Source organism: Suillus clintonianus (assembly GCF_016758775.1).
Source record: "Suillus clintonianus strain FC179 chromosome Unknown DEU56scaffold_73, whole genome shotgun sequence".
Lineage (NCBI taxonomy): Eukaryota > Fungi > Basidiomycota > Agaricomycetes > Boletales > Suillaceae > Suillus > Suillus clintonianus.
In genome coordinates this window covers 88,578-112,392 of record NW_024539297.1, presented here as the reverse complement: position 1 = coordinate 112,392, position 23,815 = coordinate 88,578, and the positions used below count along the sequence as shown (strand labels likewise).

Sequence of the window (23,815 nt, the reverse complement as noted above, 5' to 3'; positions counted from 1 at the left end):
AATATCACTTCGCATTGAGCACTTCTGCTCGCACACATCCTGCGCCTCTTGTGGTATTCTTTTCTTCGCTACTGGATTTCCATTCAATTCACATCGTACTTGATGAGATTGTGTCTCGTCTGTGCTACCCGTGAACATACCCATCCGTAAACGTATGCCGTGCTGTTTTACCTCTCTCTCTTTTGTGTTGCTACTGGTAGCAAACTTTGCCAGTGAGTGCACATAGTTACCTCCGTAAACTCAGCCTGAATGTTAATCAGCCGTACGGTGATTACTCTGGAGGTCACCAGCGAGGAGAGATGAGGTTCCTGTGGGATATCAGACTTGCAGTGAGGTTCCACAAGTCAATGGCTGGTTTCGTCTGCGTATGTGACAGATCCGCTAAGCTGGAACAAAGTTGCTAGGAGAAAAAATTAAATGCAGTTTTGTTCCAACTTCGCTCTGAAGCGGGATGAGGAAACTACATGTGATGTGGGCAAAAAGGGACTGGATGAGCATCGACGAATTATAGCTTGTGGTTGGATCGAGCAATTTTCAAATTCAGAATCAGAGTTCAGAGCGACACCATGGGGTTTCGTGCTTTGGATGCAAGGAAGTAGAAAGAAGAGAGTAGCGGACTATCGTGATCGCCAGTGTCGAAGACGGTGTCACTACCTGGACCAAGCGAACCGAGTTAGATCTGACGGAGACTGACATTGCCATATCAACTCCATCGATTTACGTCAGTTAAATCAAATCACCTCTCGCTGATGGACGTGCCGAACGATTTAGACGGTGATCAGCGCCAACCGAACGATGCAGAAGATTCGTGTTTGAGGAAAAGACTGAGGCGCGAGGGACAGTATACGCAGGATGTGGGCATCGGTAACAGATGATCAATTGAGCAATCGCCAATCTCACCACGGGCAGGTCCAAATCGGCCCATTCATCCTTTGGGGCTGTTGATAGGTACAACGTCCTCGCGAAAAGGTGAAAGTCAAGATGATCGGTCATTCACCGAAATCCACTAAGAGAGTACACATCCATGGTCAAGGTAGAAGTCAAATGCCTCATTTCATTGCCCAATGGGTATACATACATATAATGGTGATAACCTGATGATCAGTAATGTACATCGAAAAATGCTGGTAAGTCATCATGAATACCTGCAAAGATTACTTCCAAATCATGAGTATTGAGCCTTGATAACATCCGCCAACTTCTCTGCTGTCGCAATAACCGCACCGGTCTGAAAAAAAACCGTCAGCTTTGACGAAGTGCTTTCAGAACGTCCATCACTCACCGGGTGTCCTGAAACCAACTTGGGGAAAACACTCGCATCGCACACCCGGAGACCCTGAGTCCCATTGACACGCAAGTTCGAGTCCACGACGCCACCAGGACCCATCGCACACGTCCCTACCGGGTGATATAGCGATTCCACGCGGTCACGTACAATATCAGCAAGCTCTTCATCGCTGAGGCGAGAGAAGTGGTGATCAAGTTCAGGGTGTGTGCTGTGCACGTCGGTGACGGAGGTGGGCATGGGTTCTGTGTGTGCAATTTTGAAGGCAGCACGGATGCCTCGAACAAGGACATCAACATCATGCTTGGTTTCGAGATAGCTGGTCCGCCGTTGTGAATGCACAATAGGGTTGAAGTAAACAGATATCCAACCTAGGGTCAATGAGCGGATTATCCCAAGGATCAGCAGACTTAAGAAAGAGCGATCCTTTGCTTGTGGGACTGGCAGTACAAAGATGTTTCAGTTCAGTTTGAAATCTAGGGCCTTAATTGCTCACCGTAATAAAACAATAACAATTTGATAGGCCTCCAAAGTTTTCTCGAGAAGTTCGTTGTGGTCGCGCACTGCGCCAGGACATACGATGAGCTCAATGTCAGGCGCGTCTGGGCCTGAACTGGTGTCCTCGATGGTATGCTTGTACTCCGCGGGCGGGAAGAGCACAGGATCGTCTGATCGAAAAAATGCTACAGCCTCGCCCATCTATGTCATTATTCAGAAAGTATATGAGCACAAGGAACGCTTGACCAACGTTTGAAGCGATTAAGCCAGTGCCCCACAGTTGATATCGCAGCAAGTCTCGCACTAACAAGCACGCCGTGCGCAAGTTGTAAGGGACAAGATGGTTGATTGACTTTCCCGTCTTTTCCTTAAGCCGAAGAGGGACTGTTGGGTGGTCTAGGAGGTTACCACCAACACCGGGAGCGTTGAGCACGACTGGGATGTTGTGACGTGAAAGCTGGTCGGCTGGACCGATGCCAGAAAGCATCAAGATATGCGGAGAGTGTATGGCACCGCCGCTAAGCCGGAGGTAAGGAATTGCTTGAGACATATCACAGTTGCTTACGAGACGATGACCTCCTTGGTCGCCCGTGCATGGAATTTGGGTCCGACTCTGCCCGCATCAGATTTGCTGGCAAACTCAACACCTGTTGCACGTGGGATGCCACTGGAGGTATCAAAGAGGACCTTAGTGACACGGGCGTAGGTGACGACTGTCAAATTTGGACGGGCAAGGATGTCATCAGTGAGGTACGCAGACTCAGTAGTCACACGAGTGCTTTTGCTATCAATGTATGTCACTATGTATCAGTCATTCAGCAATTGTTGATATTCATAGTCGCCAGTTGACTCACTGATCTATGCAAATTAGCAACTGGTGTCAGTGAAACATTACACGTTGATCCAGTGGAACCACTCAATGAAGACCCACCTTATTGGTCCCCTTCGTCCCTTTGGTCGCGCAAAAATCGGGCGAGAAAGGGATCCCGGCATTCATGCTCGCTTGGACAAAACCTGCACTGCCCGGCCAGATGTGTGTGCTGTATCCAATCTCAATGGGCCCATTGGCTCCGTGAAGGAGGGGGTCGACGTGTGGGAAGCGCGGGTCTGGGTTGTATTTCTCGAATTTGCGAATATACCTGAAACAACGGAGATCAACGGAATGGAAGGACACATGAAGGATAAACTGCGTGCTTGCTGAAGTTGGCCCACGACCAGGATTTATCACCAGCGATTTCTGCCCACTCATCAAAATCGGACGGTGCACCGTATTGCGCGCTGGGATAGTAGGTCAGACTATGATCAACCCACGGGAATACATTGCAGCCCACATCATAGCATTCATAGCAGTACCTGCAGAAATATCAGACGACTCTTTAATAGTAGAACGACCACTTACATCCTCCGAGGAGTTTAGCTGACGAAGGGGAATCAGCGTGGCAACTCGGGAGTCGATCAGTATGACCTACCGCGAGGCCAATATTTTTTCTTGTTTCCTGCATGCCGTTGGGGCTCGGTATAAAGATGATAGTCTCGTGGGGTGCGGAATAGTTGCACGAATCCAGAGGGAATCCTACTTTCCATGACATTTTTGGAGCTATGAAGAAGTATAAGATTTTCGAAACCACAAAAATATCCCAGATACTGACCTTCCACCAGCCTCAATAAGTAGAACCCGCAAGTTCGGGTCTTCAGAAAGACGCGATGCCAGAACACATCCTGCTGTGCCTGGACGAGGTCAGGTCTATATGATACTCTAGCTGTAGAACAAATGCATCATACCTCCTCCAACAATGACGAAGTCCCATTCATCAAATTCAAGTCCGTTATCATTGAGTTTCCTCGCTACTTTCGCGTAGTCCGTTATGAGCTTCGGTTGTTTCACAATGAGCTGCCTGAGGATGATCGTTAAGGCTATGGCGCTAGCTGCTGCACCAAGATAGAATCTTGTGTGGGTGAAATCCAAAAGGTTGGCCAGCTTCGCAAATGCATCAATATGGGTCATGACTGTATGCGGGATAGAAGGGATGGTGAGGACCGAGAGTGTTTGAAGACTCTACTTACAGAGTTCATAGCACCTGTTATTACTCGGACCTTGCTCGGTGCTCTGCATGGTTCTAGATCCAGGGGCTCCCCCGACGCATTCGCTTTACGCGATAAGAGGCTGTTCGCTTCCACGCTGAAGCAAGAATACATTACATAGTCTAGTCCAAGGTCTTTTACAGGCCAGTGGTAATTAAACGCGCACGCGTGAACGACACTTTATAACCTGCCGTCAGTCCTTGAGCGCGTATTGAATCGGCGCAAGACCGAAGACGACAAGACGCGTTCACGCGGGGTTCACATGTCCTATAGAAAGAATGAATCATGGCTGCATATAAAGGTCAGCGACAGATTGGCATACCATTGAGTGTTGGGAGAAAATAAACCGGTGCAGAAACAAGAAACTGCAACGAAATTAACATGTGCAGAGGCTTAAGCAAAACAGGAAAGAGAATGTCATGAGCTTACCGTGCGCCGCTTACCTCACATAGTAACTCACGTGAATTTTTATTACACTGTGAAACAGTCCCCAACCATCCATGGCCACTCGTTCAACGAGTGTTGTCACAATCAATCAAAAGCTTTGACGCACCCCCAACCAACAAACACTATCCAAGGCGCTGATATCGTTGATTGGCTCACAAAAGGGCAAACCTTGCGTGTGACCCATCTGATCTGTCCAAGGACAACATCGTTCTTAGTACTTCTTACTGCGCGAGAGACTGAAATCTTCGTACCGGTGCGTCCCTCATGGTTCAACAATCGATTTGAACCGCGGTTCAGAATTGGACCCGGCCACCACTACACCGTGGGTTAGTACGGGTGGAGTTGACAATGAGTGAGAGTTTCGCCAGTTTTTCCATGTCAGGTGATGAGCTCTTTATTCCTGTCACTCCTTGCTGACATTTGCCCATCTCCGAGTCGTAATACCGCCAATCTCCACCCCTTATATCAACGACCCATAAATTCTGCAATCTAATACCTGTCTTCAAGTCCCACAGACGAAGCGCATTGTGCGACACAGGAGCCATACGCCGTTTACCAGGGAAAACCCCTGTACCTCATGTGGCGTCTGTATGTTATCTGAACTCTTGATCGCATGTGGTCCTTGGAATGGGCTTTGACATTGACTGGAGGTTCATTAACGGCGTCCAACAAGATCCACATCAGATAAATGTGCATATGGTGATGATAGTCATATGAATATTGTAATCGCAGAGGTGCACAAGTGCGACGGATCTTGGTTGGTAACTTGGTTGCGGTCAAGTTTCAACTTCAACACTTGGCGATTGTACATGACCGCTCGCTCGCTAACTACTGTGTTTGATCAGATCAATTCTATTATCATTGACGTCACCATGTATCTACCCCAGGCTCCATATTATGATGAGTCGATGCTCGTTGACTTATCATGGAAGCCACTCTTAGAATCCCCGATTGGGTGCCCAGCGGGACCAGATCGGGCTCCATGCTCTTTATCGCCAACATAAGTACTATGAACCTCTGGGGCTCAAGAAGTCAAGGTCGTGGTAATGACAGTACAATCAGCCCCATGGAGCTCCAGATCCGAAGACCAGGGACAGGACTCCAACTTGCCAAGTGCTTTGTAGCTATGCAATTTCGCCGCATGTTCCTTCGCTTTGTGCAATTGGACACGCGCTCAAGGACTCGCCCCGGATTAATCTGATATTCACGTGTCTGCACTCGAATCTAATCAGCATTGGTTCATGAATGACTCCAAAGGCTTTGACTTTTGTCGGAGTTTTTGAACATCTCCACGGTCAGATCCAATTATGAGGCTATCGTTGGGTTCGGCCTAGACTGAAATTTGCTCCAGGATTTGGGGTTCACGTGTGGGCCAGACCAATCAGCGTTAGCTACTTTTATATCACTCACTGGCAAGGCTCATGCATACATGGATAATAGAAACTGGTTATTTTTGCTGTCACGGACAGCAAACACCGGCGTTCCTAACCGCAAGTCTGGTACATATTCGCAGCCCTGCGAAGCGAAGTAATGGTGAAAATATCACTGGCTAGGTATGCATCAACCTACCATCGCAGAAACCGAGACCTTCAAGCCACATAATAATCCTCACGGACCAATCCATCTTACAGACGTCAAAACGGTGGGTGATCATGCATCTTACATATGGATAAGTTTGTAAGATATCATCATCATGTTATATGAACATATAAAACTTTCGCCCGAGCAAGGCAGTACTACAATTGTACTAAACGAACCTTACTACCCGAACATTGTTGCACATCATTGTACCTCAATGCACCTTTCCTTGATCTTTGAACAGATCCCACCATACCCGATATTTGACAAAGTAACCGGCTGACCCTGATCAGCATAATCGATCGGAATGATGATTTCTCCGTGGAAGTATTCAAAAACACTTCTACTACAATCTCGCAAGCAGCGTAGCTAGGCTGGCGTAGGTGGATCTTGAAAGCAACAGAAATGTCACGAACTGGCGCTAATTAGCGTCCGACATTTCGGCACGAGATATTGCCGCCGATCAGTGGTAAGCTCAACTTGAAGGCCGACCACAGCAATTGTTGAGTGGCACAGCGCTAGATTTGTGATGCCGATCAGTACGGTTAATAATGTTCCTCCAGTCACATCCCGTCTACAGAATCAGGTCAGTTACCCATCTATAAATGCGGGGAGTCTGAGAAGACTCCGGAATGAAGGGCATCCGGAACGCCATGAAACCGCCAGGGCGTAACTGAGGCTATACGAGCGGTGTCAGCTGGGTCCTTTGGCAGGGAAACATTCGTTGTGACTAAGGATCAGGTTCAACGTTAGTTGGTGTGTGTCGACGGCCATTCTTCGACTTACCGAACAGGACGCATGCTCTCGTGAAAGGATGGCAGGTATGACCGTAGACGGCGCTGAATAGAATCAGATCAGCGCAATTGCCTTCGATGCACCCACGAAACAACGAGGACCGTTGATCGTGACAAACGCAAAGAGAGAGGATCCGCCATTGGATTATTTCACAATCCTTCAATAATGTAATGCTTGTGCTACCATTGATTAGTACACATATTCATTAGCGGACCATACCCTCCGAACACGAACAATGCAGCGCACTGGGAGAAAGGTGAAGATTTGCAAAATATGTGCTGTAGGATTTTCTGCAGGCAATGTCTCCGTCCAATCTGCATCACTGGGTCGCCGAATGAGTTGTGCTCTGAGTCACCGAAGTTGGTCTCGTCACTAGCTCTTTGCGTGACGCGCGCTGGATGGACCCTAGGAGCACTTCCCATGTTCGGAGTCCCGGAGAAGAAGAAGCATCATCCAATTAGGAGTAATATTCGCTCTAAATATTACATAATTTTTTGCCTTATCGATAAACACTATTCTTTCAACAAACCATCCCCAGTAAGTTTCATGTAAGTACCGTTTCAGCTAAATCTCAACGGCTGAGAAGTAATATGCCAACCAGGACTGTCATACATACCAACGCCAGCCTTTCAGCCGAATTCAGAAGCTTGTACCGGCTCTTTCTTCGAGCCAATTCCGCGGTAGTCCTTCACCATTCGCCGTCGAAAATACAAGTCCGTCGGTTATGGAGACCTGTCTTCGACGAGGCTGCGCTCAAAATCCACAGGCTTCAGCATCAGGACGTTCATCCACCTGAGCGGACACATATTGTCCAGTGGCTATATACATGGCACAAACGGGGTAGGCCATCTCATTCTTACGTGTCACCCACTCATCTTGAGTTCTGAATCCTTTTTTTGAAAATTTCAGTAGATCATACGCTTTCGCTACTCGCAACCGCGGCGATATCACGAGGAATTGCACATAACATCACTCGCAATTTGAGATGGCTACGACAAAACCATGTTGTGTGGGTCGAGAAGTTGTATTATTCCCACAAGTCTTTTTGGAAACCGCAACTCCCACCCACGTCTGCGCAGTACCAGCGTTATTCTATCCCAACACCCGGTAGCAAACCCGGCCACGTACTCGGGAAAAATAGGAAAATGAGGTTGTTTGACGAGCAATGTTCGAATGCGATTGGTGAGGTCGTAAAGATGGCTGAAGGAAGGCACAACGTCATTCTGGGAAGACTTCGCCTTAAACGATGGCAGCAAGAATGGTCGTCATGACTGTGGGCACGTAATCACGCATTGGATCATTTGATTGACGAAAGTCGGTCAATTTCTTTTGTTGTAGTAAGTTATTCACCTACTCTCATCCTTGACCGATACTTGTTTATGCACGGATACAATCTTGCAGACAAATATCCATTCCCTATCACTGCAAGACAATAAATTATGGCACCTGGCATTCGTCCAGTGAACTCTGTTTAGCTTTGGGCTATTCTATTCACGGACTTCCGGCCCCACACCTATTGTTCAAAGTTATAGGCCCATCTGTCAAATGTCACGTGTGCAATGTGGGTGCTTTGAAGACGTACTCCCATAACGGGTGCGCGTTATTGTGGACGTCAGGTATGCTTACAATCAGCGGTGGCCACGATGGCATAAAAAGCTCTTAAAGAGTCACAATCTACTACCCATGCCCGCGCAGCTGTGCTCCGCCTAACGCACATTTTCTACATCCACACTGTACTTTTTCACATGCCATATCATTCCTCAGCCTGTTTTCGACCTGAAGTTGCTGGTCAATTTGAGTCCTCGCACCCTCATTTGATTTCGCACATGTCACTTCGAGACAAAGCTTTCGAAATTGAGGAATCGCGGTCCACGCCGATGTATGGGGATATAAAGAACATCCAATATTGGATCACGGCGGTCAATTTGGTCAGTGCTCGAATGACATGAAGTTGTTATCCGACTTATCGCAAACCAAACTTATCAGGACGGAAAGCCTGATATATATCCCAAAGTGCCCTCATCGCCTGATGGCTTCTTTGCGCATCCATTCAATTCCTCCGGTCATCGTGGTCCTTATGACACGCAGGATGATGAGTACGAATCCTGTGATGGCCTTGATGGCCTCATGACTTTTGACATAAGTCCCTGGCTAGCCCACCATATGAAATCTCCTTCGGACAGTAGTGATGACACTGCTGCCAGCTCTGCTGTCCCTGACAGCGAAGCAGCGGCGCAATACATCGACATTGCTTGGGACAGTCCTTGGTACCGCTTACCTGGGTCTACCAGTCCAGTTTCTTCGCCTCTCCACGATTCCTACTCTTGCGCATGTTCGCCAGACGTTCGGCAAGCCATGGCGCAACAAGAGCTGTTACTTGACGTTTTCCACGAAGAGTTGCGTCGGATTATTCCGAGTGCTCACGATTATAACTCTGCTTGGTTAGAAGATGTTGACCCAGACCTGGTCCTTTCACCAGTCCAGAGCTACGAGGAGCTGTGTTGGCGATCGGTGGTCCCTGATACCCACATTCACAGGCCTAGACCCGATGTGCCTATAGGGCTTGGGGATTAAGAGCATTTTGGGAGCTTAGCAGGAATGCCGAGGTGGGGTGACTTTAGGGGTCCGTTTCGTTCTCATCATATCATATTTATACTGCGTTACACTGCCATCATTTTTTCGCGTGCCTTTGTTCACAATTCGCGTCCTCGTCTCCTCCGAGCTCGTTTGTAATACTATACTTCCCTTTCCAACGTCACCAAACCAGCTTATCGCTGCTCGCTTCCTCAGCTCGCCTCGATTGTTCGCAAGAGACAAATCGTTCGAGTTGAGGACAAATCTGTTTACAAATCCGTTCACTGAATCTGATATATGGGATTCACCATAACAGTGAGAGCACTGTGACCGGCACGACTGCGTCGTCAAGCATTTGCTCAACGATGCGCAGCGTAACTAGTGGTGGTCTTGCATCGCAATTAGGCTGCGGGCGGCATGATGGTTGCGAGTGGGCAGCGCGCGCTTTAGATCGGGAGACACAGGCTTGGGTAGCTTATCTTTAATCTTTGTGCGGAATAAACATGACAACGTTCCTAATCTCACGCTGTAGTACTTCCTTATAATCGCTTCATCTCCGCTTGACTTCAAGGCGATACGCGGTACGTACATTAACCGTCCATGTCGGTCAGGGCTGGTCCTATTCGGAGGACAAAATTATATACTTTTACCATTTTGGGATGAGGTCTTTCGGCTTCTTTCGCTGGATTTGTCGCCTCCGAATATCCTGTATAGTGCCATGTTCAGATCTTCTGAATATAAAATGAGTCCAGGTTCTGAATCTCATCACCCCAACTGAAACCCATCTCAATACTTATGGCTAACGTCGATAAATACGATAACTTCCTTTCAACCCTCCACGGAGCATCGGCCAGCGCATGGACTGATGCTCAGGAATCCGTGAGTGGCGCCTATGGCCTTGGGGTCACATGCTGACTACCTCACCATGCTAGTCGTTGCTTGAGCCATACACCTACATCACTGCTAACCCGGGCAAAGAAATCCGGGGAAAGCTTGTCGAAAGCTTCAACCGTTGGCTTAACGTCCCCAAGGACAAGCTTGCGGTCATCAACCGCGTGGTTGGTCTTCTCCACAACGGCAGTCTCTTGTATGTCACTCCACTTTGTCGGACCCTGTTCAACGCCGACTAATGTTTACAGGATCGATGATATCGAAGATGACTCTCAGCTGAGACGTGGGATCCCAGGTCGGTAATCTATCGTTGGTACCCCTGAAATTCATCATTGATGCGATATCTGCTAGTTGCCCACAAAATATACGGTGTCCCTCAGACTATCAACACTGCCAATTACGTCTACTTCCTGGCATACCAAGAGTTGTCTGCTCTGAGGCCGACTGTTCGCCGTCGCGCTCCCATCTCGAGCTCAAGTTCGGACAGTGGGCTGGGCGACGACAGTCCAGCTGGCGACAAGGCTGATTTCCCTGACCGCATCATCCCCGATTATGACCTGGATCTCGTAGTGACTGGTATGTCATTTGTCATTGATGCGATCAATCTTTGACATAACAATACGTATAGGTGAGCTCATGTCGCTCCACCGTGGGCAGGGCATGGACATTCTCTGGCGTGACACCCTGCGCTGTCCCACGGAAGATGAATACGTGGACATGGTGAAAGCTAGTGCGTTATCGTTGTTGTCTCAGATACCTCTTGTGGATATAACTTGTTGCCAGAAACGGGTGGTCTCCTCAGGATTGCTGTCAAACTCATGATGGCATGTGCGACAACTAACACTAATGTGTAAGTCTTACATGGAGCCTATTGGTATTTCCTGAACTGACTGAGACCCCTAGTGACTACATCCCTTTGACGGACCTAATCGGGGTTCATTTCCAAATACGCGACGACTACATGAATCTTCAGAGCAGTCAGGTTAGTCTCATGAGCTCTGAGACAAGATGAGACGAACTGAATCTGCCGTTTTTAGTACACGGACAACAAGGGCTTCGCAGAAGATTTGTCTGAAGGCAAATTCTCCTTCCCCATTGTTCACGGCATTCTGGAACAGCCAGACAACCGGCAGATCATGAGTGGGTTCTCAACTTCTTTCCTCTGGATCCATGTCATTCAATTTAATTATCAGATGTCCTGCAAAAGCGTCCCAAGACGCCTACTCTTAAGCACCACACCATCAACTACCTCAGGGACACTACCAAGTCATTTGATTACACGCTGGCTGTCCTCAAAAAGTTGGAACGCCAAGGTCGGGCAGAAATTGAGAGACTGGGTGGAAACCCAATGTTATCTGCGATTTTGGACAAGCTTTCCGTCGATGTATAAAACACGACGTTATTGTCTGATATATGTTGTAATGTCATTGTTGTGCTTGTTGGAAGTCTCACATAGATCATCTGCATTGTAATAGTATAGAGGCACTTACTGAATCATTCCATTCTCGGATCACTGGTCAAAAATGTTAAGGTTGAGTTGTGAAACAAAACTCCGCTACTCGACTTCTATTTCTGATGCATCGGAAGCTTCTGGATCACTGTCACCATCCTCGCCAAAGAAATCATCTCCTTCAGTAATGCGATGTGCTTCTGAGCGAGTATGATCGTCTTTTCTACGTGATCCTTCACCTTCGTTTCTGCGAGAATGATCTGTGTAAATAACTGGTCGATTACCACCCTCGAGCTCATTTTCAGGTTGTTTGCTAATCTCGCCACGCTGCATCTGGTCTCGAATGAGAGCACGGACCGTGATGCGTTGGTCACTGTCGTCAGGAGTTGTCGAGACAGCATCGCCTTGTCGCTTTTCTGGAGGAAAAAGTGATATGTACTTTTTAGTCCTCGGGTAGTGCTGCATCGTCGTTTAAAAAAACACAATTATGTGAGATTCGAGACCCGTACCAAAACATAATTGAGGTCCACTCTCAGACCTTCGAGTTCGCCTTCCAGCTTTTCCTTCTTTGTTTCTTGTCCAGATGTAAGGTCGCGTTTGACTTGCTTGATCCTACGGACCAGTTTCTGGCGCTCTTCGCCGATATAGCTACTGACAAAATAGCATATCATGCGAACTCACCAAAGAACTTGACTTTGTGATACTTCATAGCATACGTTCGCTCCTTCTTTGACGTTTCAGCACGAGCGAGATCGGCCTCGAGCGCTTTCAGCCTTCGCTCAGTCTCCACGCGGACATCAGCTGCTAGATTTTCTTTTGCCAATAGTCGTCGCGTTTGGCGCAGTGAAGATTTGATTTTTTGAACACCGGGCAGGGACTCTTGTGTATTGTGAGGATGATGGCGCTTTTGCTTGGTCCGTCTTGGACCCGAGTGGGGAGAAGAACTGGCTGTGAGCTTGCTTTCATCCCGAGCAGCTCGCGAAGGTGCCATCACGGTGGTGGTCGGTGATCAGAAGAACGAGTTTAGGGTTAGGGTTTCCTTCGTCCTATTCCCGGGGTCATGAAGCTTCGAATTATCTCTCAACTGATCATCGATCATCCACGATGCGAAATCTAGTCCCGTCTGCCATCAAAATTTCTACATTAGAAACGCCTTACGATGAGCAAACCTCCGACTCTGCCTCCAGTAACGGCATTCAGGAATCCATCGTCGCCGCTGCCTTTGACGTTGACAGAGGATTAATTTTTGCCGCATCGGAGGACGCACAGTTCGGCGTGCGGATATGGCGGACTCCCGTCGATCCCTGCGAATGGAATGCGCCGATTTTATGTGGCTCCTTTAGCTCTGCCACCAATCCGAAAGTTCTGTCTCTCCGAGTCATAGCCGAATCTGCACAGCTCATCTTGGTGACAAGAAGTGGTGATACGGTGTCCTGGGAGTTGGATGAATTGGGGGAACTCATTGTGAGGCGCACATGCATTATCTCCATTAACTGTATTGATCGATGCAGAGCGGTCCAGATATTGTAGGAAGTGTTGATTCGGGTATATTGGCTGTTGAATGGAGTCCCGATGACACGCTTCTTGTGATGATTACTGGTGGGCTTTCTAGTTCTAACGGCTACTTGAACTTACCGTTACTGATGTTATGGTTTAGGTGAAGAAAATCTCATTCTTATGACCTCCACATTCGACGTCCTATCCGAGGTACCCTTGCACACTGAAGATTTTGGCGAAGGTACGCTGTACCTTGCGGCTTGTGATATTTCTGACTATATATGCATCTGCAGATGCTCCGATAAACGTTGGTTGGGGTGCAAAGGAAACGCAATTCCATGGCTCCATTGGAAGAGCACATCTCAAACCCTCGGCACAGTCTTCAAATCAAATACAAGAAGACCCCCACGACAATGGCCTCCCTCGGGTTAGTTGGCGCGGCGACGGAGCTTATTTTGTGGTGTCCTCCCTCGCCAGGCAGTCCGGTGATGTAAAAGGACGAGTTTTACGAGTTTATTCAAACGAAGCTCGACTTCAATCTACCGCAGAGATAGTTACAGGCTTGGAACCGAGCCTATCCTGGAGACCAAGTGGCAATCTGATTGCATCTACGCAAAGAGAAAATCGTGCAGGACCGTCAGATACGCAGCGGACCGGAAAACATGGTGTCATTTTCTTTGAGCGTAATGGTTTACCGCATGGTGGATTTAATTTGCGAGGGGACGATCGGGACTACCGGATCAAACATCTTGCATGGTCATCGGACTCAAATGTACTCGCCGTTCACATTGAACGGGCACAGGGTGATGTTGTGCAATTATGGACTACTGGGAACTATCATTGGTGAGGTTATCTTTTTCCTTCATGATACATTTGCTTACCATATTATCCACAGGTATCTCAAACAAGAGATATCGGCACCACTCTCGAGCCACTTTACGTCCATAACTTGGCACCCTGAAGTGAACATGCGGCTTCTTTTGACATTGCCGCGTACGCGTTTTTCATATATTTTCATATCGTACCATGCTGACAACAACCGGCAGTGCAAATCATACAACATGATTATGCATGGGAGACATGCGCTGGAGCTAACAGCACTGGCTGTGTCGGAGTCATTGATGGCCGTAAGTTTTGATTTAGTTCATTGTGCCTCATTCATCAAAATTGCTGACAGAGAAAATTTTAATCACACCATTCCGCACGCAAAATATACCTCCACCTATGTCATCGCATCAGCTGCTAGCGGATACTCCCGCTGATGCAACATCCGATTGCTTGTTCCTGTCCCAGGTACCACCTCACATTTCGCTTTCGCAATCACATGATCTTCTTGCTGCGGTATGGCAAGAAGGATACGTAAAGATGTGGGCATTGCAAACGCGAATCACGCCGGGCGGGGGCGCGACCATGAACCCAATCCTTATTTGGTCAGCCAGTTTGCCGCGGGGGCTCTGTCATTGTCGCCAAGTGCTTGTCTCCGCCGAGAATGATGATGATGAACATAGGACTATCTCAGTTGCGATACTCGGGTCTGACGTCAGTGGGAACGACCGAATTGTTGTTCATGACTTTGAGCATGTCACTCTGTCGTTGACGTCAATTTTGGCGCCAAGAATAAGCAATATATCGCTCCAGCAGAAGAATGGTCGTCTCGTCCCACATGCAGTTCCTGAGCATCTTGCTTGGCAGGCTCCTGATGGCTCCATATTCCAAGGTGTGCAATGACCTTGGCCTAAGATGCTGAATAGACTATATGGCTGATTACGGCCTTCTAGTCCATAGGGAAGAAGAGTCATATTCGCAGATTTGCTCTTTTACAGAGCACTGCCTCTCTGCCCAACGCGTGGATGCCCAACTCTTTGTGGGTCTGTCCGCGGGGGGCAAGGTCTATGCTGCAACCCCGAATGCAGATTCAACACCACTAGCCAGCAATGTAAACTCTTTCACTGTTGCCTCCGGATTCGTGATTTTCACAACTACGTCACACGACGTGCAATTCGCGCCTCTAGAGGGTGTACTTGCAGCCTTGACTTCAGGTCAAGTATATGGTATGCTCTCGTCGATCGGCGATGAAAATAAAACTAGCGATCTCGCGTCGCAAGCTTGGGAAAAACGACGGGTGGAAAGAGGCTCGAGAATCGTCACAGCGGTGCCAAGCACAATGAGCTTGGTGCTACAAATGCCACGAGGGAATCTCGAGACGATCAACCCGCGACCTATGGTAATGGAGGTCGTTAGAAGCGATCTAGACGCGTGCGTATCTCGTCAATGACTGTCACACATTGATCACCTATGGCTTACTCTAGTGGACTGTGGCGAAAGGCTTTCATGGCTTGCCGTAAACATCGCATTGACTTCAGCATCATCGTCGAGCATAACCAACAAGTCTTCATGGCTGGTATACCAGCGTTTGTGGAGCAGATTGAAGATGTTGACTACATAAATTTGTTTTTGACAAGTGTAGGGTAATGCAACACGGGAACCGCTCCAACATTTGTCTAACTAGTTTTTTTCAGGCGAAGTCAACTCCCTGCAGAGGTCGTGGCCAATGTTTGCGACTCCGTGCGCCAAGATTTAGAGGACAGGAATTTGACGAAATACGTCAACTCCATCCTTACTGCGTACGTTGTCAAGTCACCACCAGACCATGAAGCTGGCCTGGCGTTGTTGCTCCGCTTGCGAGGTATGAATGGTCGATCATATTACAGAGACAACAAATAAAACAACTTTCATCCAGGCGTTAGCCCAAGCTTGGTCGAAGAAGCCGTCAAATATATCATTTTCCTTGTCGATGCAGATCGACTATTTGATACGGCTCTAGGGATGTATGACTTCTCGCTTGTCCTTATGGTCGCGCAACATGCGCAAAAGGTACTTCTCGGTCTGATGACTTTTATCAAGTGGTTCATCTCTTTTCAGGATCCGAGAGAGTATCTCCCGTTCCTTCGCGAGCTCAGGGCATTGCCCCAGTATTACCAGCGCTTTAAGATCGATGATCACCTCAAGAGGCGCACGAAAGCTCTCCGCAACTTGAGTCTCGCTGGTATGGTGTATTGGCGGCTCTGGACTTGACTTGAACACTTACACATCGATCCAGGTCCTGAGTACTTCCAGGAAGCTCTGGATTACCTAGACACGTATCAACTACACGACGAGGCTCTAGCAATTTGGCAAGGCACAGACAAGTATTTGGTAGCTGAAATTTCCATTTCTTGACCGACCTAAACTTACATTGATCGCACTAGGATGTTTTGGGCGTATACGGCGCGTGGCTCTTTGATCGGCACGAATATCATCAAGCAGCTACAGGTGCCGTGGTTTTAAAAAACGACAGAATCTGTCATTGATTTCTTGTTATAGTGTTCGTGGAAGCATCAGATGCAAGACGCGCTATGGTATCTTATGAAAGGGCACTAGAATGGCAGGAGCTGTTTGCGCTCTGTCTGAATGAACAGCTAGACGGTGATGAAATCACGGAAATTGCATACCGCATCGCTGGTACGCTGGCCGAAGCTCCGGTAATCTCCTAGCTGACTGAAAGAGTAGATGAGCTCTTCTCAAAGAAGCGCTTCAATGAATCCGCGCGGGTACTCCTCGATTATGCCAAAGACGTCCGACAAGCAGTGAATTCACTTGCTCAGGGCAACGAATTCGCCGAAGCACGGAGGATAGTGCGTGCAGTTTCCAATACTCGCAACAGATATGTTGGCTAATACATTCATGCAAAGGTCACGTTGCACGCCAAGCCTGAACTCATCGATCAACTGCTTCTTCCGTGTGCTTTGGACTGTCGCGCACAGATTGGCGATGATATCAACGAGATGCGGGGACAACTCCGTAAACAGGTTTCTCGATTGACAGAGCTGCGGATCAAGAAGGTGGAAGAACCAGGTGCGTTCCAAATCCGCGACACGTCCTCGTCTTTTGAAATGACAATGAGAGCAGATGCGTTCTATAACCTGGACGATCCGACCCTTCATAATGTCGACGTCATGACTGATGTATCTATGGCGCCTACTACGTTCACGCGGTACACAGTAGCGCCCTCAGCCACTTCGAAAGCCTCAAAGTGAGTTTCCCTCCATTCCGGTCCTTCCACCAAGATTGTAGGATTGAATGACCATGATCACTCCTAGGCGAAGTTCTAAGACGAAGCGCAAAATGGAGCGTAAGCTAGGTTCTGGGAGAAAAGGAACTGTCGACGAGGAAGAGTATATACTCAAGTCGGTCACGAAACTGGTAGAAAGATGTGCCACTACTCAAGGTTCAGGGGGTCATATGTTATGTTTTTCCGTGGCTGACGACCCTTGCAATACAGGAGAAATCAAAAAACTGTTGCCGCATCTCCTCCAGCTGTCTCAGGTTCACCGTGAAGAAGGCGCTGCTCTACAAGTCGAGTTTGATCACCTGCAGTCTGAGTTGCGGCAGGCTATCGAGGACATCTGGAAGAAGCCTGACGAGCCAACGCCAGTGGATTCTTGGGCTACAAGGATGCAAGAGAAGGCGAAAGAACAGCTTGTTGAACCATTGCAGCGGGTTTCCAAGCCAGAAATGAGTACGTCAGAATGGAGCTTGAAGCTACTTCAGCATCTCAGGTTGGCAGTGTAATACAACACCATCAAAATAAAGCGATTCGCGTTGAGCGGCCCAATTCTACACATAGTACAACAAGATATAACTACATGATGGCCGTATTACACTTCAAAGAATAACTGGTGGTCGAACACGTCAGGGGTATAGATGAAGTATAGATAGAGGAGCGGTGGGTAAGGTATCATTAAGTCGGTCAATGGCATGTGGTAAGTGGCGGTAGATGTGGGAACTGGCAATAGATGAAAGCTGTGGAAGACGGTCAACGGCTTGATCTGAACAGAAATAAGAAACGGCATATACCGTAAGTTGGTCATAGGACGCCGAGCCCAGAACACAGTGCGTTATCAAAGTCGGGGGTTTTCGCGCCTTATCGTGCTGGCGAGTGGTCATCATCATCGAGGTCACAAATATCTAGTGTGGGAGATGAGCGAGGCACGACGAATGACAAGTCAGGGTGGCTCACCAATCGGAGATCGGAATGTTCGAACCTATGACAGCGTAAGAAACTTCGGCAGAAGAACAATCAAACATTCACGTACATAAGGGTGCAGTCCAATTGCGATACCATCGGAATGTGGCCTCACCAGGCGCCTGGAGTGTCGATCGAACATAAAGTGTCCGTCTGCAGGCGGCGCCTCCACATCCTGTGTTTGCTCCCATGTTTGTCTTATTCGCATGTGTCCGTCATGGGAATGAGCATGGGTGTTGTGGGCGGAGTCTTCAAGTTCATACTCGGGCGTGGTTTCTTCGCTTTGAGAAGGCTCAGACGAGTGTGTGGAAGGGGAGCGGACAATTGCCTTGGGGGCATGCATGGGCGAAGAGATCTGTTGGTTATCAGGGCCATAATTGATATCAATTGATGCAGTCATCTGCGGTTTGTCGACTATGAATGATGGTATAAGGGCAGTGGTATAACCCAGCTCTTGGGTGAGTGACCGGGGGAAGAATATCTAGCTGATGTGAGTAAGGAAGATATATTATCCAGACGAAGCTCACCAAAAGGGTCATGAACGAAGAGACAAAGCAGCCGATCCCACCCAACACTATCAAGAAATCTAACAGCGGTTATTGAGTATATCGACTTGTGTATGTGATTTTACACACCTGACCAAAAACTTCGAAGATAGTGAGATTCAACGTAAGAAGACAGACAAAACCTCCACTCACGGATCCTGGTTGATCGGGTGACTTCCTTGCACCCCGTCCACTGCCAAAACGAAGAGCGGAATAGTAAACAAGAACCTGAACAAGACTCGTCCGAACTTGACATAGCAAACGTTATGATGGGTCACTGTGGCGAGGCACAATTTGAGAACTCACATTCAACTGGTAAAACATGACGAGGCGTAAGACAATGTTCGGCTCCCCTCCATCCGCTTTCACTCGACAAATGAACTCTGGAAACCGTGCAAGAACATACAAGAACAAAAGGGTAGTTGCCGTCGATGCGGAAGACCCGACTAGAAATATCCAAGCCTGACACTAAAAGGAGGGCCTATCAGGATCACTCCAGGCCAGCGGTGAGAGATATCTACCGTATCAAGCTGTCGACGGGCAATAAGAGTAGTCAAGGGCATGCCTAGACCCGCTACAACTGTGCCTGTGGAGAAAAGGCGACTCGTCAGGAAAAGAAGTCCAATGCAAATGCAGCTAGACAATACCAAGTAGCCAAACCCGGAACTCCCAGCTATCAAACCAAAGACGCATCTTAGGGCCTTGATGGAGGAGGAAGAGCCAGAATGTTAATTCTAAGGAGCAATGAACATGAAATCTCGGGTTACAAAAATCGACCAACAACCTACCTTCCCAGTGTGTGACGCTGTGTGCCACATTCACATGAGTAAGCGCGATAGCTTGAGGAAGAAAAGTACTCACAGCTCACAAGCCCATGCTGCGCTGAACAAAAACAGAAGAGGCAATATCCACTTTCTGTGAGTTGGTGTGTAGAACTCGATAGGTTTTGGATAGACTGTGGAATGAGCTGGGGTAAAATAATGACATATGTAACTGTTGCGGACTCACTAGTCCCATCTGGGGTGATAATATAGCCTAGACAACAAAAATGAGGAATATTCGATGTGCAAGCAGAATGCAAATGACCTTCTTTGAACTTTATGTATGTGTATGCCACGCTGAAGATCACGAGAAGAGTCAAGGTTGCTATGTAGGTGTACTGCCAGCATTCGAACGAAATCAGAAATGTCCGACGGGCTTGTCATGAGTTGACACGTAGTACGCACCGACATAAACCGCTTGAATGCGCCAGGCTGTCTCCCAGACTCGCTCCACTTGAGACATTGGAATCTGTCGTATTTCCAAAGATGAAATATGAGGAAGCAGAAGAACTACGCATGACCATGGTCGCATGAGAAGCGTGCTCTATTTGGAGAAATGCACCATGCGCTCACCAAGCATGATAGTATGGACCATACAAGATATGCGGTCGGGGAACCGCTGCTCATGGCTGAAGGAAATGGACCAAGGAAGCGAGGACTTGATGATGGAAAAGTACTAGTGCAGTTTCAAGGAGCGAGTCGGATTTGATTTGAACCTAAAAGGCTGGGAAGTGGGCCTGCGACTTGAGTATGTATATATGGAATGAATTGATTTCATCATTTGGAAACTTCCCCGCAGAGCTCAGGCACCGCCACCCGAGCAGCCTGGACCACTCCGACTCTTATCCACAGTAACACGACCCTCTACTTCAATTCAATTGACCCGGATCTAGGCGATAGCTGCATTGTATTATATGTAGGCAGATGAGCAACCTGACTCCAATACGTTACAGGTTGTCGCTTCCATTAGCTGGAGCTTATTTGAATGCCGACCACACAAGTATCGGCGCGGGACGCCCTCTGACTCCGTTTGCTCCCTTGTTCCCAGTCAGCTCGAGCAGGCACCAAGAGTAAGCACTACGAGTCTCGGATCTCGGTCGCTGATCCCCCTTGCATGTTTCCAACGTGAGTTAAAATTAAACAGGCATCGTTGCTTTAATCTGAATGTGCGCTAGCGTTGCGATTTCACGTTTCTAAAATTTTCAACTGCTGCTGCGCATTCATGTCCGCCAGTCACGACTCATAACAATGATACTGCCATTTTGGTTTACAAAAGGATAGCGGTCCGTAAAGAATTTATATATACACGCAAGGTACTCAGTCAGACTAATTCGTTTGCTGCAGCATCGCAATTTTGTTAGCACGGGGTGGCAAATGGTCGCCGGAGTAATTCCAGTTCTCTGCTATAAATTCTAGTTGACTGAGGCTGCAGGTTTGAAACCGCACCCGACTCAGGACTCTTCCGTATGTATCGACCCCGTGGATCACGAATTTACTGTTCCCGTGTGTATCACGTTCATGAAATTGCTTGAGCTGACATAGGCTGACATGCTTGGCAACAAATATACTGGTTTCTTTCCTTCTTCCTCTATGCAATTTTGACCTGGTTGGTAGCGATCTTCTCAAGTTCCTCATTAAAGAGTCCGATGTCCCACTTGGGTTGAAAGCGAATAGGAATGTTGAAGCTAGGGTGAGTTGAAGTGAGCAAGATAACAGACACTGAAAGAGGCAGCATACCGCTCGAAGTTGCCCACTCCAATCGCTGTAACTTTTTCGTAGTCCCCCTTGCTGAGTGTAACCTGCTTGAAGTTCGAGATGATTCGGCCTACAAGAGTTCGTCAGATCTTTGCGATTTTGATATCTGCAACATGGATTGCACTGACCCTCTTGCACAGACTTGGGGATAACAGAGTAGCCCCGGTAAGTGCCCCAAGCAACGAGAACCTGGGCAGGGGTTGCGCCAAGTTTCTCGGCGACTTCTTTCACTGCAGCATTTTCGGTAAGCATGGGCTTGCCAACGACTGTAGTTCAAGCATATGTACATCAGTATCTTCGCGCGACATGAAGGTGAGCGGAACACGCACAGTTGTTGCCGAGCGGGCTGTAAGCGGTGATGTGGACGCCTACCTGCTTGCAGTATGCAACGAGGTCATCCTGAGGAAGTAGAGGGTGAGCCTCAATTTGGTTAACAGCCTAGAGATATTTAGTTGCGTAGACGATCATGGCTCAAATGTCACATTTACAGGAACGATGCCGGTAGCGTCAATTAAGCCTTTAATGTGCTCAATCGTGAAGTTGGAAACACCAATAGCTTTGACCTATCGGAAATTAGATACACATGACTGCGCCAGGGTTGATGCGTAAGGGCTTACCTTGCCAGTTTCCTTCAGCTTGATCATCGTTTTCCAGGTGTCGACAAGGGAGGTCTTAAGGTCTAAGTGTACCTCTCCTTCCTTGGTCGGATGTGCGGGAGCAAGACCATTTCCAGGCTCGAATGCGACAGGCCAGTGTACAACTGTCACGAATATATGAGTTCAGGAACACGAAGGAACACTCGATGATAACACACGATAGAGATCGAGGTAGGTGAGTCCAAGCTGCTCCAGTGTCTCGTCAAGCTCTGCTTCTGCTGGTCCTTGCTGGTGCGAGCAGTTCCAGAGTTTTGAGGTGATGAAAAGCTGCTCGCGAGTAACGACGGATGGTATGACTTTCTTCAATGCACGTCCGACCTCATCCTGATTCCGGTAGATCCTAGCAAGATCAAGGTGACGGTAACCATTGCGGACAGCAATCTCGACCTATGTAGCAATCCGATGGAGAGGTGAATAAGGTAGGACAGTACGTTTGGATGACTCGTGACTCACAGCACTCTCGACTTCGTTTGGTTTAGAGAGCCAGGTGCCGAGACCGATCTCGGGGATGGTTGCACCTGTGTTCAGCTCAACAAGTTTTCCAAAGGACATTGTCTATAAGAGAGATGGAGAGATAAAGATAAATGATAGCCTGCGTCATTGCAACCCGATTGTCTTCTTATACCGTGCATATGCATTTCCGAATCGAATGACGGCCCGGGCCTCCCTCGGAGGGGTACAAGGTTGGGAAAGATGAGAGGCTAATCATAGAATGCGTAGTCCTCTGACCTCTGAAGAATCGGGTCTGCTTCCCGTGATAAAGTCATATCTTATGCACTAATGAGAGGGGTTTCGCCCTTCCAGATTCCGGAACCTCGTTATTGCTCAAAGTTGAAACAATGTGTGCCTCAGTGAGGTGGCACCAGTCACGGATTTAAGCAAAGTTCAAATGAGCCACGTAAAGTTTGACGGGGATGGTCGGGGTAAAACCGTTGTGTATCGCGGCCATGTCTGACCATGACACACTGAATATGAAGAATATTTTGCGAGAGAACTTGAACGAGAGAACATTCAATGGGACAGTTCAAGTCACGAGCTTGGCAGCAGCAGAGCGGGCCGTCGGGCCGGACTGGTTTCGGATCGGGTTGGTGTGTCGCTGCCCGAGCTCAGACGACCATCTGCCAGTGAATCACGCACGCAGCACTAAAGTCTGGCCGTAAGTCGGCTACTAATAACAAGGGCATCTACTGGCTACAGTTCAAATGAAGCTGTGATCCATGACACCGCCAAAGGTTTTGAACTGGGCAACAGATGCGCTCAACGATTATCCTTAGTAAGAAATTTGTTTTCGTCATACACTTGAAATTCACGGTCAGGCAACCTTTCCGCCACACCCTTCATTCAATTACGAGTCTTCCACTTACAAATGGTTTTTAGTCGCCCGTCCCGTCTGGCCTCGCTGGCGCCATCCATGAAGGGCTACCTAAGGCGCTCTTCGCATCAGTGGCCTTTATACGTCCAGGTCTTCGCAGAGGTGAGTCATTAAAGAACACGTGCCTTCGGCAGAATAACGCCCCAACCGTGACTGATGCGCGACTAGGTCTGATGGTACTCACCTACACTATGTCATCTCCGTCACGCTGTAGGGTACTCAGCCGCTGCGCTTCATGACCGTTACACCAAAAGGAACAATACTGAAAGCTCAGCTTTCAGTACCAGCGACAGTATATGTATTGAGCATGGAAACTCAAGTAAGCCGGTGTGCTTACACACACGAGCTGTCTTTAATGTAAGTCTCCATGGTTTACATATCCTGAATTGTTTATCCACTACACTTGAAGTCTGCCAGGTGACCACGCTCATCGCAAAGCTGACTACACTCTCGCCATTCAGTTCTGATCGGTCTCATCGTCATCGTGAGGCTCTGTCATCCACT

The 23,815-nt window shown here is 48.2% G+C and overlaps 8 protein-coding genes across 8 annotated transcripts; 4 read left to right on the top strand and 4 right to left on the bottom strand.

Annotated features, from left to right (window-relative positions):
* Positions 1-1,155: 1,155 nt before the first annotated feature.
* DEU56DRAFT_820837 (uncharacterized protein) lies at positions 1,156-3,790 on the bottom strand (the record flags this gene model as incomplete). The annotated part of the gene is made up of 13 exons (XM_041354091.1): positions 1,156-1,228; positions 1,283-1,604; positions 1,657-1,725; positions 1,782-1,984; positions 2,034-2,301; positions 2,349-2,583; positions 2,638-2,641; positions 2,715-2,922; positions 2,978-3,061; positions 3,115-3,136; positions 3,253-3,380; positions 3,433-3,511; positions 3,566-3,790. Coding segments are annotated over 13 exons (1,910 nt in total), but the record flags the coding sequence as incomplete, so codon positions are not given.
* A 3,402-nt stretch (positions 3,791-7,192) lies between these two features.
* On the top strand, positions 7,193-8,306 carry DEU56DRAFT_531178 (uncharacterized protein). Its single transcript, XM_041346659.1, has 3 exons — positions 7,193-7,233; positions 7,287-7,525; positions 7,595-8,306. Coding segments are annotated over exons 1-3 (603 nt in total). The 5' UTR covers positions 7,193-7,231; the 3' UTR covers positions 7,957-8,306.
* A 205-nt stretch (positions 8,307-8,511) lies between these two features.
* On the top strand, positions 8,512-9,259 carry DEU56DRAFT_915775 (uncharacterized protein; the record flags this gene model as incomplete). The annotated part of the gene is made up of 2 exons (XM_041357784.1): positions 8,512-8,613; positions 8,672-9,259. 2 exons carry the CDS (start codon positions 8,512-8,514, stop codon positions 9,257-9,259), a joined length of 690 nt encoding a protein of 229 aa, XP_041205292.1.
* A 705-nt stretch (positions 9,260-9,964) lies between these two features.
* Positions 9,965-11,651, top strand: DEU56DRAFT_820814 (isoprenoid synthase domain-containing protein). The gene is made up of 9 exons (XM_041354090.1): positions 9,965-10,138; positions 10,192-10,346; positions 10,399-10,445; positions 10,502-10,726; positions 10,779-10,880; positions 10,934-11,000; positions 11,054-11,132; positions 11,188-11,290; positions 11,344-11,651. Exons 1-9 carry the CDS (start codon positions 10,055-10,057, stop codon positions 11,538-11,540), a joined length of 1,059 nt encoding a protein of 352 aa, XP_041205291.1. The 5' UTR covers positions 9,965-10,054; the 3' UTR covers positions 11,541-11,651.
* On the bottom strand, positions 11,652-12,661 carry DEU56DRAFT_820810 (uncharacterized protein). Its single transcript, XM_041354089.1, has 3 exons — positions 12,282-12,661; positions 12,110-12,234; positions 11,652-12,059 (listed from the first exon to the last, which is right to left on the bottom strand). Exons 1-3 carry the CDS (start codon positions 12,589-12,591, stop codon positions 11,706-11,708), a joined length of 789 nt encoding a protein of 262 aa, XP_041205290.1. The 5' UTR covers positions 12,592-12,661; the 3' UTR covers positions 11,652-11,705.
* Positions 12,662-12,704: 43 nt separating this feature from the next.
* Positions 12,705-17,708, top strand: DEU56DRAFT_958778 (pol II transcription elongation factor; the record flags this gene model as incomplete). Its single annotated transcript, XM_041359286.1, has 20 exons — positions 12,705-13,064; positions 13,112-13,199; positions 13,258-13,338; positions 13,391-13,940; positions 13,993-14,090; positions 14,144-14,224; positions 14,275-14,814; positions 14,876-15,353; positions 15,407-15,565; positions 15,617-15,783; positions 15,838-15,971; positions 16,020-16,143; positions 16,198-16,292; positions 16,346-16,409; positions 16,461-16,598; positions 16,647-16,771; positions 16,829-16,991; positions 17,046-17,169; positions 17,237-17,364; positions 17,419-17,708. The coding sequence occupies 20 exons, from the start codon at positions 12,705-12,707 to the stop codon at positions 17,706-17,708; spliced, it is 3,987 nt and encodes a 1,328-aa protein (XP_041205289.1).
* An 896-nt stretch (positions 17,709-18,604) lies between these two features.
* DEU56DRAFT_861880 (uncharacterized protein) lies at positions 18,605-20,282 on the bottom strand (the record flags this gene model as incomplete). The annotated part of the gene is made up of 12 exons (XM_041355336.1): positions 20,102-20,282; positions 19,934-20,038; positions 19,794-19,866; positions 19,716-19,742; positions 19,569-19,662; positions 19,355-19,464; positions 19,229-19,293; positions 19,014-19,175; positions 18,861-18,955; positions 18,798-18,808; positions 18,690-18,748; positions 18,605-18,643 (listed from the first exon to the last, which is right to left on the bottom strand). Coding segments are annotated over exons 1-12 (894 nt in total), but the record flags the coding sequence as incomplete, so codon positions are not given.
* A 751-nt stretch (positions 20,283-21,033) lies between these two features.
* Positions 21,034-22,927, bottom strand: DEU56DRAFT_820789 (NADP-dependent oxidoreductase domain-containing protein). Its single transcript, XM_041354088.1, has 8 exons — positions 22,393-22,927; positions 22,098-22,326; positions 21,901-22,043; positions 21,772-21,846; positions 21,613-21,721; positions 21,412-21,549; positions 21,266-21,353; positions 21,034-21,213 (listed from the first exon to the last, which is right to left on the bottom strand). Exons 1-8 carry the CDS (start codon positions 22,489-22,491, stop codon positions 21,117-21,119), a joined length of 978 nt encoding a protein of 325 aa, XP_041205287.1. The 5' UTR covers positions 22,492-22,927; the 3' UTR covers positions 21,034-21,116.
* Between the last annotated feature and the right edge of the window lie 888 nt (positions 22,928-23,815).

What these genes read in the sequence shown, in the direction of transcription:
- DEU56DRAFT_531178 (XM_041346659.1), top strand. An exon ending in ATATACATGGCACAAACGGG is followed by an intron (nt 7,526 to 7,594) that starts GTAGGCCATCTC and finishes TGAAAATTTCAG; the next exon opens with TAGATCATACGCTTTCGCTA.
- DEU56DRAFT_820814 (XM_041354090.1), top strand. Translation starts at nt 10,055, where the DNA reads ATGGCTAACGTCGATAAATACGATAACTTCCTTTCAACCCTCCACGGA. An exon ending in GCTGAGACGTGGGATCCCAG is followed by an intron (nt 10,446 to 10,501) that starts GTCGGTAATCTA and finishes GATATCTGCTAG; the next exon opens with TTGCCCACAAAATATACGGT. An exon ending in CGTGGACATGGTGAAAGCTA is followed by an intron (nt 10,881 to 10,933) that starts GTGCGTTATCGT and finishes ACTTGTTGCCAG; the next exon opens with AAACGGGTGGTCTCCTCAGG.
- DEU56DRAFT_820810 (XM_041354089.1), bottom strand. Translation starts at nt 12,591, where the DNA reads ATGGCACCTTCGCGAGCTGCTCGGGATGAAAGCAAGCTCACAGCCAGT. An exon ending in TCACAAAGTCAAGTTCTTTG is followed by an intron (nt 12,235 to 12,281) that starts GTGAGTTCGCAT and finishes ATATCGGCGAAG; the next exon opens with AGCGCCAGAAACTGGTCCGT. An exon ending in TGGACCTCAATTATGTTTTG is followed by an intron (nt 12,060 to 12,109) that starts GTACGGGTCTCG and finishes ACGACGATGCAG; the next exon opens with CACTACCCGAGGACTAAAAA.
- DEU56DRAFT_820789 (XM_041354088.1), bottom strand. Translation starts at nt 22,491, where the DNA reads ATGTCCTTTGGAAAACTTGTTGAGCTGAACACAGGTGCAACCATCCCC. An exon ending in CACCTACCTCGATCTCTATC is followed by an intron (nt 22,044 to 22,097) that starts GTGTGTTATCAT and finishes TATTCGTGACAG; the next exon opens with TTGTACACTGGCCTGTCGCA. An exon ending in CCCCAAGTCTGTGCAAGAGG is followed by an intron (nt 21,354 to 21,411) that starts GTCAGTGCAATC and finishes GAACTCTTGTAG; the next exon opens with GCCGAATCATCTCGAACTTC.